This window comes from Rhea americana, unplaced genomic scaffold, assembly GCF_003343005.1.
Source record: "Rhea americana isolate MKP2758 unplaced genomic scaffold, rheAme1 scaffold_84, whole genome shotgun sequence".
Lineage (NCBI taxonomy): Eukaryota > Metazoa > Chordata > Aves > Rheiformes > Rheidae > Rhea > Rhea americana.
In genome coordinates this window covers 3,036,339-3,052,357 of record NW_028187023.1, presented here as the reverse complement: position 1 = coordinate 3,052,357, position 16,019 = coordinate 3,036,339, and the positions used below count along the sequence as shown (strand labels likewise).

Here is a 16,019-nt window from a genome sequence, read left to right as displayed (position 1 = left end):
ACACTGGTTTATCAGTCAACCTGGACATGGGACACAGGGAATAAATACTTTCAGAAGTAAGTGGAGTTCCTGACATGTAATCTGCTGCAACAAATTTATACCTAATCTCAAATCAAACAAGAGGTTTAGCCTCTTGCTTACGCTGAGTCTACTGAAGGTACTTAGGTTTACAGTACCTGATTCTTGGGCAGTTTCCTTCCAACTGCTTGATTTCAGAATGCATTACAYCACATACCTGAAGGGAATATGCCAATGGGCATCATCTAATCCAGACCAATACTCATTCTGGATTAAAAGGAAAAAGCTCAGGGTACAGAATAGAAGCACTCTCCCTTCCCTGCTGGGCCAATTTTAAGGAAAGTGGGATAATACAATAGCCAGTTGCACATTCTTGACTAGTTTAATACTACATTAMTATAACAATTCTTATGACAAAAGACTGAGACAGGAAGAGAAGTGTCTATAGAAGCAATTTTATTCCTTTGTATCTAGAAGTCACATGTATGACTCAGGGACAATATACAAAGAGTTCTCTTAATATCACGCCATGTTAATACTTTACTTGAAAAGACTTCAGTAATATTGCAAGCATATAGTGTGGTTCAGTCTTGTTTTGAATCTGATGCAATTCAGGCACGTACAGGCCAGACTGGGACATTCACAGTTAATAACTGGCCATCAAACCATCTCCTTTGCTTTTTTTAAGCAAAAGTTTAAGCAAAGGTGTTATTGCTAGAAATACTGGGTAGGGATGCACTCCTGTCTTAGAAAGTTGAACTAAAAGTTAAAATACCTCTAAAGCAGTGTGCTTTAAAAATACAGGTTTCTTTTCCTGTGGAGTTTAACTTATAGCAGAGGCAAAGCTTTAACAATCTTGATTTGCAAAGAATATGTAATGGGATAACATTAGAGTTTAGAAGCAGCAGTTCCAGGCTCTATCTGGAGCTCCTCAATACAACCGTGGGATTCATATACRTCCTGTACCTACCTAGTATTCATAAATCTCTATTGTCTTTTGCAGTAAACTGAATACTAAATACTACTCCTGAACTAACAGCACCCAACCAGCAATCCAACTATGGTCTGATAAGAGTTAGTAAACCCACAGCCTTTGAGAGACAGCAGGTAATAAGCTGGGCTTCTCAAACAGGAGATATATCTACCATCAGTGTAAGTTTGTTTAGTGAGCCTCCACAAGGGAACAGCTGCAAGCAGCAATGGATTGTTGCACTGGTATGTTTTTAGAAGCTGTTTCAAAAGTTAATCTTAAATTCGTTAGTATGTTGCATGAATGAAGCTGAAGTGCTTCCAAGTGTTTTGACTGCCTGATAACCAGGAAGCACAAGCACTAGAAACAGAAAAGGCCCATTTTCAGCAYGGTCCACCCCTATATCCAGGGCAGGCTAGCTACAATTGCAGTATCACAGCAATTAGAGTTCTTGGGGTCTAAAGGTTGCTTAACTTCCAAGATATGCTAGACTGCCTTTGGTAGCTGGATTTCATCCAGATCATACTGCTAAGACAAGTTGCTAAACCCAYTCCCATCCATACTATTGGCAGGCGAAGTTTAGGTGTCAGTACTGCCACAGGAGCGAGTTTTCTGCCTGGAGCTTTGGCCTGCTCTGAACCAGGGCCAGGCAACAAGTTCAACACATAGCAGGGAATCAGAAAACATGCTCAGACATGAGCTTGGAGACCAAAACCAACAATACAGATGCAGCAAGTGATTGCTTTACAGGTTGAAGAACAGACTGGAAACAAAGAGACTCTTACAGCTCAGGAATGCTCAGCTAAGCACATTATCAGGAGCCATTAAAGGCTAAAATTTTTAGCTCAAGTATTGGTGTTTCTACAGGCTAGAACAGACCACTATTTTTCCACAAATAGCTTTGTTTTTCTTAAAGCCTCAGAATCCTGCCAAAAGGCAACCAGCATTTTATTGCTGCTTTAAAGGGCAAGGTCAGTAAGTTCTTGTGAATTACTGCAGTGGCATAGCCTTCATGAGGCTTCAGGAGAGGGTTAGAGAAGTTAGCCGATTCTGGAAAATACTTATATGGTTTACTTCTGTCCTATTCCAAAACTGCTTGTGACTAAAGTCACTAACCTCTTGTGGTCACAGGGAAGTAATTAAAAAAAATGAAGAAAACTTTAGCCTCAAGTAACTGTAGAAACCTCACAATGAGAAAAGAACTGAAGTTTCACTTTTTGACGTACAAGATATTTAAGCAGACAATCTAAGCATTCAGACAGCAGCTTTTCTATCAAGTAATGTAACACTGGCTCTGAAGCCTCTCTGCCCACTAACAAGCATAGAGCACTGACAATACTACAAGCAAAGTTTCAGCACCTGCATCTTGCTGAGCTCCTGACAGGAGAAAACTGTTCACAAATTAGAACTAATTTAGCATCTTGTAAGAAAGCTATGCCCTACTGTGCACTGCATCACAGCACCAACTTCACTAAACTTCTTCCTGACAAGAGCCAAACATTTCCATCATGAAAACAAAGCAGAGAGGCTCATCCACACCCAAGGATGCAGAACATCAGAACCAGAAGTTGTACAGATGCTCCTGTTAAGTTAGCCCAGGTTGAAGTTGTCACCAATTAACACATCTGGCATTCTCCTTTCCAAATATTCAGCAGCAGAACAAGAAAAAGTACTTCTTCCCCTTCCAAAAGGGGAGGTTGAAAAGCCAGTCTCTGTTCAGGCTTGGCTGCATGAGAGCCTAAATTTCATGCCAAGGCTGCTAGAGGCCCCTCAAGGAGTTAAGAAGCTGCACTTCCAGAAACCGTAAGCATTGAGGTGTTTGAATTCTTGTGAGGTTCTGCACTTGCACCCAGCAGTCATCCAACTCTCTGCCAAAAAAAAAAAAAAAAAGAGAGAGAGAGAGAAGGAAAAAAAAAAGACTTACTTCAGGACATAGTAGCATTGCTTATCCACACTGCAGGCTAACTGCATAGAGTTTGTTCTGAGAAAACAGACTCTTCCTCTTTGCTGACTCTAAGCTCCATCCTCACACTTTAGTAAAGAATAGCAATACCATTTCTTCCAGGGGTAACTTAGTACCATCTTGCCTGTTGGTAACAACTGCAACATGAGAGACAAACAGGTATAGTTTGAAACCTAGAAAGGAAACTTTTCCTTGTATAAGTGAATAGCCTAGCAAATAAATACAGCAAGGAAGGGGGCAATGCAAGTGATTAATTACATTGCAGTTTAATCTTGTCATGTTGACTGACATCAAGTCAGAGGTTCTGAGTCCTCCCTTCTTTCCAGGGGAACTATTGACCTTTCAGACTGATAAAGAAACATCTGCCTTTTGTTTTTCTAGTCTTAGAGCTTGCAATTAACAGAGTAGATTCCACGCTTCAGCTAAGACACTTGCCAGTTACTTTTTCAGCCCTCTGTAATTGCCTCTTAGTAGCATGCAGTGTTTGTTGAATCACTGCCATTCGAGGTTGAGGAGGGAGGGAGATGGCTTTTATAATCCTTTGGTTCTTATAAAGGCTTCTCCCAAAAGAGAAATCACATTTAACAGGAAAGCTTCCTACAAAGTCAAGGCACTAAGCTTGCTGCCTGCAAGCAGTAGATCCAAGAGAAACAGTTCAAGCTGAACACAGCACTGCACATAGCACTAGATTTAAGATCGATGCTGCGCTGTTGCACATCTTGAACTTCTGCCAAGAGTCAGCTATACATTTTAGCCATCAACCGTCTTATCCTCTGAGAGCATGACAACACTGGGTGCCATCAGCTTCCTCCCAGGAAATACTAAGGCAGGGGCACATCCCTCTCAGAAGGGGTCAGAAACTTCCTTGTGCTTTCCTACACTTCAGAGATCCGGAGCTCCAAGCTAAGTGCTCAAGAGAAGTGAGAAGTAAGGCAGCAGCTAAATGAAAGTTTCACTTGAAGAGTTGGTATTGCAACCCAGCAACCGCTTTGTCAGTGGGAAAAGGACAGAGAAGCAAAGTACTCTTTAATTTTTGGGAAAGAAAAATTCCTCCTCAAACCTTGTCTCCTACCCATTTTAAGATATTTTTCCTATTCACAACTATCAAATCATGAACACAGTTTAGCAACTAGCTAGACAAGCCTTAGTATCAGCACTGATAAATGCTGTCTTCAGTTAGTACATTGCTGTTGTATCTAGTAGGGACTTAATTCCAATACCTTTGGGTAAACAATGCCTAGCATTGGTTTCAATCATTTCAGAACAATGCAGATTGAGAGAATTTTGTTTTTACATCAGCATCTGCTAGTGAAACAAATGCCACTAGCAAGTCCCATAGTTATCTAGAATTGTTTTAGTGGTTCTTCCCATCTGCACATTGGCATGAGAGTCAACAAAACTCTTCTCACTTGATCCWAATTGTTTGCCTTAGGAAGGGCATGATATGAACAAATATTAATCTTCCATATGGTACCAACTGAAGTTCTTGGGTTAGGTTTTTGGTCACTTAAGTTTGCTTTCTAATAAGTACTAACTGAAGAGGCAAGCCAAAGATAACATCCTATTACATTTCAGGTGAGGACAAGGGAAGACTCCTTCCATGAAAGTAACCTTCATCTTTTGCTCCTACATGCTGCACTTAAAGTGCACTTTTCAGTGCAGTGGTTTCTACACTGAAAAGTAGAATTTCTACACTTTTGAGAAGCATTATTCCACCTGACAATTTGCTGAGCTTTGCAAGTCTAGGCAGCCATTTTACTCTATATACTCGCTGCAGTGATATCCAGAAAAGAGCACTCATTCTTGAAGTTGGACTTGCCCTCGCCAGGAGGAAGACTTCAGGCAGGGTTCAGCAAAAGCTACCAAGTTCAGAACCTGTCTCCCACTCTTGCCACATCCAAGCAGGGCCTCCCCCATCAAAAGGGAGTTGCATGTACAGAGTATGCATCTTGGAGGGCATGCAGCAGAGTTTGGCAAAAAGCTGACCAGAAGCTTTTCTTTCATATATAGCTACTCTTAAGACAGGACACTAGCAATGAGGAGATAACTTGGAAGTAGTTATGATACAGCCCCTGGGGAGGCTCCTCACTTAAGGTTACATGCAGACCTTTTCTGAACAAAAGAAGCAATAATGGGCTAAGAGTTGCACGGGACCCCTGAGAAGATAAAGTTCTGCAGGAGAAAACTATGTAAAGTACACCTAACTTCCTCTTTAACATGARGGAAAAAATCTGCCTCCTGGAATGTAATATTCTCAGCTACAAGGGGGAAAGTGCTGCCAGCTTAAGCTAAATTTTCCATTTAGGACTGTCATTCACGCCACAGCAAAAGTGTTTGTTTTTTTAAAAAAGTTTCAAGCAAATCATTCTTCTTTGCAAGTTGCATGGGATTTTCCTACTCAACTCTTTCCATCTATTCTGGAACCTCTGTGGGAACTCCCTGGGATATGTGAAACAGTTGTGGGAGCTTTTTTTAGTTTGTTTTGATGCCAGCAGTACTAGAAGCAAATCTTGGAGTCATTTAGGTAGATTCTTAGAGTTCTACCAGGAAACTTCAAGAAAAACTTAGTTTATTCCTGACACTCACCAACTATTCCTTGCTAGATCACTGTCTCAAATCTTTGGGCTGAAAATGTGCTTCTCATGTAAATGGGTCAGTTCCAGAGATCCTACAGTGCAGGTTTCAAGAACATTCATGCAAACTTGTTCAAGTGTTCAAGTATGGCAGATTTTTCCTCTCACTCAGCTCCAATTTCAKCACCAAAAAAATAGTTTGAGAAAACATGGCAAGTTTTTCCTGAAATTAACTCACAAATCAATTTAGAGGTTATGATTTTTATTATTTTCATCAAGAAACACAGAACAGTTTCATCCTCCTAAGGTTAGCAGATAACTACACTACAGCTGCTATAAAACTGATAGATGTTACAGGACAGAGCAGATGTGTTAGGGTGTWTTGTCCCATGGTTGCTTTTACATCCACACTAGAAGTCTGTCAGTCATACACTGCAGTAGGCTGATGAGCAACAGCTAGCTTCAGTTTCAGTACTGCAGCCAAAATRCTGCAGGTAATAAATGTCTTAGTGAAGAAAAGCTTGATTTCTTTCAGTTCAAGCCAGCTAGTCTTGAATTCCTTCACGTATCTATAGCTTGCATTAAAAAAAAAAAACTAAAATTGAGATAGTCTTTGTCCTTATAGTTGTCATGAAAACAAGAACAGTAGCAGCCATAGTTTCACATCCATTGCTTCTTGCTCCACATCCTATTCACCTCTTTCCTAAAGGATCAGTATTACCAAAAGTTTAACTTCAGTGATTTGGAGCTCCACCAGCCACCTTAAGAATAAGCCTGACTTTCAGGGTGTGTAATAACTGATAGCTGAACAGTCAGAAATTCTAAAGTTATTGAAACCTAACTGTAGAAGTTTTAGATTAGTAGCTTAGGTGACAGTTCAAGTCTAGTAGAATTTAACTTTTTCATGTCAATTCACCTTTGATTTCAGGTGCAGCAGAGGAGAGGACAAAACCTGGCAGCCATGGAAGACTTCCAGGTCTTCAGCAGCCACAGTCAGTAGTATCCAGACTGCTTTAGAGCCAGCTGGCCTGCCCCAACAGTCTTGCACATAAAGAATAAAAATAGGGAGGAGGGAGAAACAGGTACCAAGTTGGACAACAAAGAAGTTTGAGTTCTGTGAAGAGAATGGTCAGCTCCCTGGAAGTCTCCTGAAGATGAGCATCCAGAAATAAGCTTGGTTTGCATGGTTTGGAACGCTTCTAATATGCTTACTAACTATCAAGGCAGGTTTATTTCCACGTTGTTAATGCCTGAGGAAACTGTAGCTACTACTCCCTCTTTCTTGTTTAAGCTTGAAATGTGGAAGAATAAAGTGAGTGTAAGACCAGTTACTTCCATTGAGAGAACATCCTGCCTCCAAGTAGGCAAATAAGAACATCTCTTGCTTTGTAGAGCACCTAACAAGCTGAGGCCTTCAGAGAACAGCTTTAACTTCTAAACCTGCACTCAAGGATGTAACTTCTACTCCTAAAAATATTAGCCATACCTGCATAATAGTAAAGATAGAAAGATCCATTACAGACATCAGCAAAGGCAGAAGCAACAACTGTAGCAACACTAATACAAGTTATAGCAAATTCCTTTGACATTTACCCTTTCATCACGGAAAGGACAAGTCACACTGACTGGCACAGCTACCAGGCACCACTGAAATACCTCCTTCCACTAATAGATTTCTACCTATTCATATTAGCAGTATCCACATAGTCACTTTAGATTTGACCAACAGAGCTGCAGGACAGCATTTCTAGGATAACCTGAGGCTTTCTATGTACAGCAAGCAGGAGCACCAGTCTTACAGCCAAGAAGTAGATCAATGGACTTGAGTACATGTACAGTACACTTAAGTATACCCTGTTCCATGGTAGTAGCTTTCAGAAGTTGAACTAAATCACCACTGCCTTCTCTTAGCTGGAAGGATGTTTCTCCACATCTAGCATCATTCTCAGGTGTATTGCTGGTATCGAGGTCAAATAATTCCAACAGCAGGAGCACAGAGAATCCAAYTGGCTACAGTTTACTACAACACCAGGAAGAGATAGTGACATTGTGCTGCAACGCTGTCTTGCACTAGATCCCTTATCTGACAATCTCAAGATGTTGATGTAGATATTAGGATTGCTATCAAAGGAAAAGGATGGAACAAGTTCTTCTAGACTTGCACATATTTCAAGGTTAGAATGCAGAAGGGTAAAAAGAAAAGGGAAAGTTAGTCTCCATGACTGTGCAACAAAAAGGCATGTACACTGTGCATGACAGGAATAGCTCTGTATCTTCCACATATCAGTCTTCTACATAAGAACTATTTTGCTTTCACTAAATCTGAGAATTGTGCACATTAAAATCTGTCCTTCCCGTAGAAGCTTGAAGCAGGTAATCTAGTGTTTCAGATACAAAAGTAGATTTTAAAATGGGTATGTACGTAGCAACTCTTGCTTGCTCACTAAGAACAGATGGGTAAGCCAAATGCAAAACTCCAGCCAAAAGCCAACTAGAGTTACCATCATTTGGCAGTATGGTAACTAGATTCAAATCTAAAGTAGCTACTTAGCTCAGACAGGAACCCCTTTACTAGGCCAGTATCTACAAACTCCAAATCACTTTATATCTTCCACTCAAAAATTGAACCCAAGAGCTTCCACCTTTTAGTTGTTGACTTACACCTCATTCCACTGAATATTTGTTTAAACTTAAGTATAAGCTATACATAAATCACTTTAAAACATTTCCTTTCTGATTTCTTTTGAACTAGAATAGGCTCTTTAGTCTTCCTGCTACTTAAGGAAATTATGATGTTACAGAAGGCCATCATTCCATCTGCTTTGGACTAGTATGCATCTGGTACACACAGAAGCAAGATCTAGGGATAGCATACATCTGCCTGGCTTTTTTATTTATGTATCTCCATGATAACATGGAGATACTACCACCTTCACTAGGTGTTTTCACCTGAAGATGTACTTTTACCTATCCAATTCCTGCCTCAATCCACTTCAATCCCAGGTGAAGCCACATTGCTGCTTCTGCTACTGCTTCCAGACTCAAGGAGCAGACACAAGCCCACTCAGTTTCATGCCTGCTGCCTACAGCACAAATTTAAACTACCACAGCAGAACATAAGATGCTGTAGAATCTAAGTTAACTTTACATTAAGGCTGTTTGGAGTGGTTTTAATTTGCTAGAGTGTCAAATCCTGAAGTATTAGAACTGCAACTGAAGTAATGGATGATCTCACATTCCAAGTTTTCTTCATAACCAAAATTCTCAACCCAGTATTATGAAACTCCAAAGTATAAACCAAAAACTATTCCGTGTATCATAACATGCATAATAATTATAGCAGCCAAGCTGAAAGTCTGTAAAAGGGACTTCTGTCATCTGAAAGCAGATGATTCCCTGAGCAATTTAAGGATGGATCTCAGTCATGGATATAGAAGAACAGAGATGGATAACATTTCCCACATTCCTTCCAGTTAGTGACCCAGCTAATGGCAGCTGAGTACTGGTAGCCAAAAGAAACTCTGAAACAGAATCTGCCCACTAAGTGTTTGGAACCTCTCCTCCCTATCTGAATATAGGCACTTCCTCTGGATACAGTTCCAGCTATCATTAACCGGACCAGTGGCCAAGAAAAACCTCAGGAAAGCAAGTTTTCATCTGCCATATTTCTCATCTTCCTTCTCATTCCTGTTCATCTTCCTTTCCTCTTCCTGTGAGGCTTTCAACCAAAAGCTCATCCTGGAAGCAGCCCTCATTTGTGTTCTTCTCCCTCCCTAGCTCCTTCCTCTTTGGAGTCAGTGAATCACATCCTTTCACTTTGCCATAGGACCAATAGGAAAAGCTTGTTTGGCTAGTGCTCTTCTAGCAGTGGAATAAGTTTGATCTTTAGACTGAAAGTGCTGCCATGTCACCTAGTGAGATAATTCAGTCAGACCCAGGCACATATTAAGGCTCCCTTAGAAGCACCATGCAGGCCTGAATGAAGCCCTTCATAAACTAAAGCTTCTTCCATCACCTCTCCCCGGAGAGGAGACTGTGCTTCTAGCATGCAAGCCTTTAGCTGAGATAGCAGAGGCTTCTATGAGAAGAACTGCTGAAGGAGAGCACAACAGCCATCATTCCCCTCCCCAGCCTCACAAACTAATTTGTGAGCGGACAGGCTCTCTGTAGAAGGTGATGCTTTCCCCAAACACAGGATTCTTCTCTAATGTTCATGAACAGAGCCAACACCATCTATAGTTTTACTGCAGCATCCCAGAGGAATCCAAGTCCTACCAGGTTCTCACTGTGATAAGCAAAAAGCTTAAGACATGTGCCATCAGCTTAATTTCAAGGTAAGGCCTAGTTAAGGCCTAGTCCTCAGGGAGCTGACTTAAGTCTGCTACTCTCAGACTGAAGAGCTGCCAGTAGCCTACATAAGGTCACACACAGAACTCCTTTGTATGGTAAGTGGATATTTTCACTGCTTAAAGTGCAAGCTTTACATTTAGTGACTAGCTTATCCTTCCTACAGTTACTCTCATAGCTACCAGGCCTCCCAGAAAGAAGACCTGAATTCTCACAGGGTCATCACCAGGTGGGCTCCAGTGTCAAARTATTCCCTGCTACTGGCCAGGGAAAGCCACCACATACAGAAAGCTTCACAGTAATCAGTGAGCCAGAAGAGGAAGACAACTGTATACTGCATTCATCACATCCCAGTAAGTTCTCTGTGTAAGCAAACATTTTGCACTGGCATCACATGTTACCCAGAAAGTTCTACTATAGAAGCAATTCACTTGCTGTGATGGCAGCCTGCTAGTGTTTGGGCGAAAGACTAGAAAAGAGACTAACTCAGACAAGCAAAGAAAGCTTAGAAGTGAATCCTACTGTGTCAATTACAGTAGTTAAACTTGTAATCTAACAAAAAAAGGGACACTCATAGTTCAAGTTGCAAGTTAAAGTTCAGGCAGAGCAGCAAGTTACTTGAACAAAGTATTAAACTACCACCACTGCACCTCAAGCTTGACTCGAGTTGTACTGTGCTGCAAAGGTCCCTAGATGTTGCATCAGCACCGCAGCGTCGTGTAGGAGCACCAGTGTGGCTTCCACTGAAAGCCGTCATGCTGTCACACAGCAGGCTAAATGCTACAGCCAGTGCAGCAGTCTCACACCTTGTGGATTAACTTCAGTTTCACCTGTATTGCCTCAGCACTGAGTTTTTTAATGTCAACATAAAGTTTATTGTGCAGCACTTAACTGCACTGTGAGAGACAGCCTCAGAAACTGGAGATTCACCAGGCAAGTAGAAGACAAATTGTTTTTTGTTTGTTTTTTTCTTTTCTTTTTTTTTTTTTTTTTGACAAAAGTGATGTTGCAATTAGTTTGAGATGGCAGGATAAGAACATCTAAGATATTAAAACAGCAGGATTACTATTTCAGAGATACTATACCACTGAAATGAGGTTTACAGTCATCTTACCAATTGCTTCAGGCCATCTAGAAATAAAAGCAGCCAAGAGAGCATCTGCTCTGTACAGATGGCAGTGAAGATTACCTTAGCACATGACTAGTGTTAGAAACTTGAAAACCAGCCCAAGAGGTTATCACGGTAGGTGTTCCACAGAGCTTGCTGCCATCACCAGCAGAAACAAGTAGCTTCTTTTTCTGGCCAGCAAAATATTTGATACTGAAGTCTTTCATTAGAAGCAGAGATCATTTACCTGAGTGAAGTGTTYTTGAAGCTAATTCAGAAATCCAAGCAGTTAAAACACACCAACTGTTGAACTACACAGAACCAGTTACATCCCTCAGTGTCTTCCTGTTTAGAATAGCATCCAAGTTTCCATGCAAGAATTACTCCTACTCCTCAACACTATTGCATAATTTAAAGTCAGATGGGCTACTTTGGTACAGGACAAGGAATTCAGTTGTGTTAACAGTAAGAGTTCAAATATGAATAAAGAAAATTATTGTAGTTTCATATAGAGTTATAGTCCCTACATAGGCAAGAACACTTCTAGCCAACTAAAAATGGAATATTTGAGAGCAAAAGCTATGTGCCATACAGCAATAAGTCATTCCTGTTAGGAGATGCTTTTCTAGAGACCTCTCCTTAAGTCCCTCCCACAGCAAGGAAATCTGAAACTTTAAAATGCTTCAGTCATTACTTATCAGCTTATATCCTTGCAATGTAGGATGATCTAAGCTCAAACCAAACACTGAAATTCAGTCACTGTAAACTAATAAGTTTCACTCTCTATTTGTAGATCTTCTCCATATGCAGCTCTTTATACTTTTTATTGTATACCCCTTTCCAGTTTCTTCCCACCATGAAACTTCCTAGTTTTAGCAGAGCACATCTAAAGTGGAACCCTACTAGAGGTGTTGCAGAGAGAACAAATAGAGCACAGGCTCCTTGACACACATTATAATGCTGCTAACTCTTCCAGATGTTGTCTGCCCTTTCCAGAGGCAAGAGCAAACCTGCAAGAGCCTTTTCAGCACTTTTTACTAAGGCTCTCAGTAGTGGTCCTAACTTGTAACCAGCTCCAGGAGAGAATTCACATTGCTCTGCGGTACTCCATGTTATGCTTTGGAAACCACAGGTATCTTCATACTTTTACCAGCAGCTCTCTAGATGGTTTTTCCACTACCTTCCCATTTACAATAGCACTGACCTGGAAGTCAACATCTAACCAACATCCCTTTTAAAGAAAGGATTTTGGTTATGTTTCCATGCATTATACCAAGAAGAAAATTGCAGCAACTACCCTTCTCAGTTTTCTAGGGTCAGCAGGGAGGGTTCAGTCTCCCAGAGATGCAAGAATCCAAGCCTGTTCCTTGAACAGCTTAGCTGCTGCAGTCACACCAAAAGCACCGGCTGTTTTCCAGTGCTGGTATTTCTCATTACTGCCACCAACAGTTCTGTGGCATAAGTGGAGCAAGTTCATAATGGTCAGGAGCTGACCTCAAAACATACAGGAGATAGCTCTATCTTTTCCTGAACTAGAAGGACAAAGGTCCCAATTTATTTACAGATAGGGAAAACAGAGCTTAGTGGTACAATCTAACTTGTTATGAGAGAGCATTGTTCAAATGCATCACACAGGAGGAGATGAAAGGGCCAGTTCAGTCAGGCTCCCCATCTATCACGTGGGGAGCAAGAAGGAAAGCAGCAAGAACTGGCTTGTCACACAATTCCAGACCATCTTACACCAGCAAGGAGAGGCGCATGCAGGCAGAGAAAAGCAGAGCCTAATTAACTTTTTCCAGAAGGCAATATTCCTCAGACAGACATTCCAAGAACTTTCCATATAGTCAATCACTTGCACTGTGCTCTCTACATCTACCAGAGAAGTGACTATGCAACTGCATGATAGAGCAAAAAAACATTCTAGAGTCTAAGCAAGGAAACAAGCCACATAACAGCCTTGGGCTTCCAAGTTATTTCTAGGGCACCCAAGACATTAGACTTCCTACAGGGGCTCACTTGAGATAGTTAATAATTAACTGTCAGTTGGCCACAGTAGATCAGCAGATGTACAAAAGCCAAACGTTTTCTACAAGTCATTGACACTTACCAAGTCTGAGATTCATGTCTGTATCCATAGCTTTATTATAACACAAAATAGTAAGCTTTGTACAGCTTTGAGCACCAGAAGTACATCAGCAGTCCAGTAGAGATTAGCTGCACTTGTAGTTTACTATATATATTCAAGCGATACTGAAAGTTTAGTACAGTATTGGCACAGAAAATGCAGATTTATTCACTTCTCTATGCTGCCTTTCATTGACTTTACCATTTTCTGCAAACGGTAGCAAGTCATACTCCTCTGTCTACATATTCAATGACAATGCTCATTGTCAAACTTCGGAGCAACATTGTTAAGTACTAACAGGGAAGTGCATGAAAAACATCAGACGGAGAACTTGCTTTCAAGCATTATTGCTGCTCATTTAAATTCACTGAGAAGAAATGGATTAATAATTGCTGCTTACCTTTAAAAGCACTTGAGCCTGCAGAAATTGTAGCTTAGTGTACAGAACAGAAACAGCTTGTAAGGCTAAGTATTACACCTAGCAACTGAGCGACTACAGAATCAGACTCTAGAACTGCAACCCTGACCCCACAAATCAGAAGGAGTTCTTGAAGGGAATGCACTCTTGATTAAAAGTCAGTATGAAAAGCTGAGTGGTATGACTTGGTAATCATCATTTAAAAACACACAGTTAAAGATTTTTCTAATGTAAATGGGAATCTAAAGCACTGTATCTTTCTACTAAGGATCGCTTTATTGGCAGTGCCTACTCATTGGAGGAGATCATATCTATACGCTCCTGAGCATCACAGTGGTAGTGAACAAGCAGACCAAATTCCCCACTTTCACACACACTTAAGCAAGCCACTTAGAAGGCTGAAAAGAGGCTCTATCAGCTAGACATCCTTGAAGTTACTGTTTCAGTTTTTCACTAAAAAGTCCGTAAGTTTTAAGGTAGATCCTTCTATAGAGCTGTAGACACTGATGCCCATGTAAGCCAAGTTTCTCCACCCGGCTTAAGAAGAGAGAAATATCAGAGTCAGATCTTATTTCAGGCAATAAGCAAATCAGTAGTCCTCTGTATTTGGTTTTCCATTCTCCTGAAGTAGCTCTCATCCCAAAGACGACACAGCACAGTGAGCAATGAAACTGTCTTGTAAAGTGCAGTATATAAAAGTGGCCTACGTGGAAACCGTTTGATAGACAAGCTTATTGTGCAGTTATGCTCTGTCATCAGAGCTGTTCATTTTGCTTTGTTTCAAATGCTCAACTGCTCCTCATTAAAACATTTACATACTAGTGCTGATGAAAGGCCCTGGTCATAAAGACAGACTGTTACTTATCACCTCAAAGCTCCTCTCAATAGGGCACCACTCCAGTTTTGAGGTTTATGCTTGGTATCAGGTTAAAAAAAAAGAGATACATGCATAAGCACCTGAATGTTTTCCCTTCAAAATGGGTCTCCAAGGGTTTGAGGTGCACACTAGATCTGATCTGCCAGATTCTAACAGTTACCGTTACACATCTGGCCATAAAAGGGGCTACACAGTACAGCTGAACACAAGGACACCAGTGCAGCCAGTACACTTTTTCCACAGTTCTGAAGTGCTCAGTAGCCACAGCAGTCAAACATAAGTCTTAACTACTAGAAAAGTTACAAGTACTGCACTGAAGTCCCTTATTGTTATATTCCGGCTGAGCAGGGATTGTAGACACTCCTGATCCTGCCTGACCACAGCGTAAGTACTACATTTCATAACATTTCAGGCTGATGGGTCAAGAATGCATATGGTCAACACATCCAACATGCCTGCCCAGAGATCAAGTTTTTCCACTTAGCCAGAACTATGTTTTTCCTGCAACATTGGCTAAAGAACAGCTACTGTTTCGCAGCTTTGTAATTGAAAGCTCTCATGCTACTCCAGAGCAGTGCTGCAGGGGTAATGCTAGCTCACCGGGAGGACCATATTTAGAAAAGATGTTGGGTTCTCCCCCAGAGCAATGTAAGAGCTTGGGAAGTGAAATTAAGAGCCCCAATCAACAAACATCATCAGATTAAAAGAAAAAAGAGAAAGCACATGCTAGACTCCAACAGGGAGAATTCTAGGCTGAAAGCATCTAGCTTTATTGCAGGGATTCGTTTAATCCCTACCTGGGAGCATAGAAAGAGAGCCCTCAAGCCACACTCTGGGGACAGGGGCTATGCTAAACTCAGGACGAGCAGTGCAGGAACCCGCCGGCTGGTGCCCCCTCCTCCCCGAGGGGCCGACACTCCCGCACGCCACAGCTCGCGGGGCAGCCCGCAGCCCCCGCGGCCCTGCGAGGGTCTGCGCGCCCCGCGGGGGGCTTCACCTGCGGCGCCGCGGCCGCCGCCTCACTTACCCGCGGCCCCGCGGCTCTGTGGCCGCCGCCCTGGGGCAGATGCAGCAGCAGCAGCAGCGCCAGCAGCAACGGGCGAGTCCCCGCACCGCGCCAGGCCCGCGGCAGCATCGTCCCGCGGGGGCGGCGGGGCAGGGCGGGGCGGGACCGGACCGGACCGGACGGGACAGGCGGCGCGGGGCGCCCCGGCCGCCTCAGGAGGCTCGGACGGGCGGGCGGCCGCCCGGCGGCGGCGACGACGGCGCGTCCGTTGGCGGACGGCGCGTCCGTTGGCGGGCGGCGCGCGCGGTGCCCGCAGCCGGCGCTGCCCCCTCCCGCCGCGGCAGGTTACCCGCCCCGGCCATGGGGATGCCCGTTATAAAGCCCCCGGCGGGGCGGGGCCGGGCGGGACTGACTGCGGCGCGCGCCTATGGCAGCGCAGCCGCCGCGGGGTCAGAGCCAATGGGAGGGCGGCAGGGGCTCCCCCGCCCCTCCTCTCCCCCTCCCGCCGCCGCCGCCGCTCCGCGGGGCGCTGAGGCGGGCGGCGCAGGTTGGCCCGGGGGAGCGGCGCGGCGCGGGCTGAGCCCGGGGGGAGCGGCAGCCCCGAGCCGGGAGCC

General features: G+C 43.0%; 1 protein-coding gene across 4 annotated transcripts in view; it reads right to left on the bottom strand.

The window, feature by feature from the left end:
* Positions 1-15,744, bottom strand: part of SMOC1 (SPARC related modular calcium binding 1) — a 134,321-nt gene extending 118,577 nt beyond the window's left edge. For 3 of the 4 annotated variants that reach the window (XM_085323377.1, XM_085323378.1, XM_085323379.1), the window contains exon 1: positions 15,427-15,692. In XM_085323377.1, the coding sequence (XP_085179503.1) occupies positions 15,427-15,534 (108 nt within the window). In that variant the 5' untranslated portion in view covers positions 15,535-15,692. Of the gene's footprint in view, positions 1-15,426 lie in introns of all 4 variants that reach the window. The other variant, XM_085323380.1, reaches the window with a different exon arrangement.
* Between the last annotated feature and the right edge of the window lie 275 nt (positions 15,745-16,019).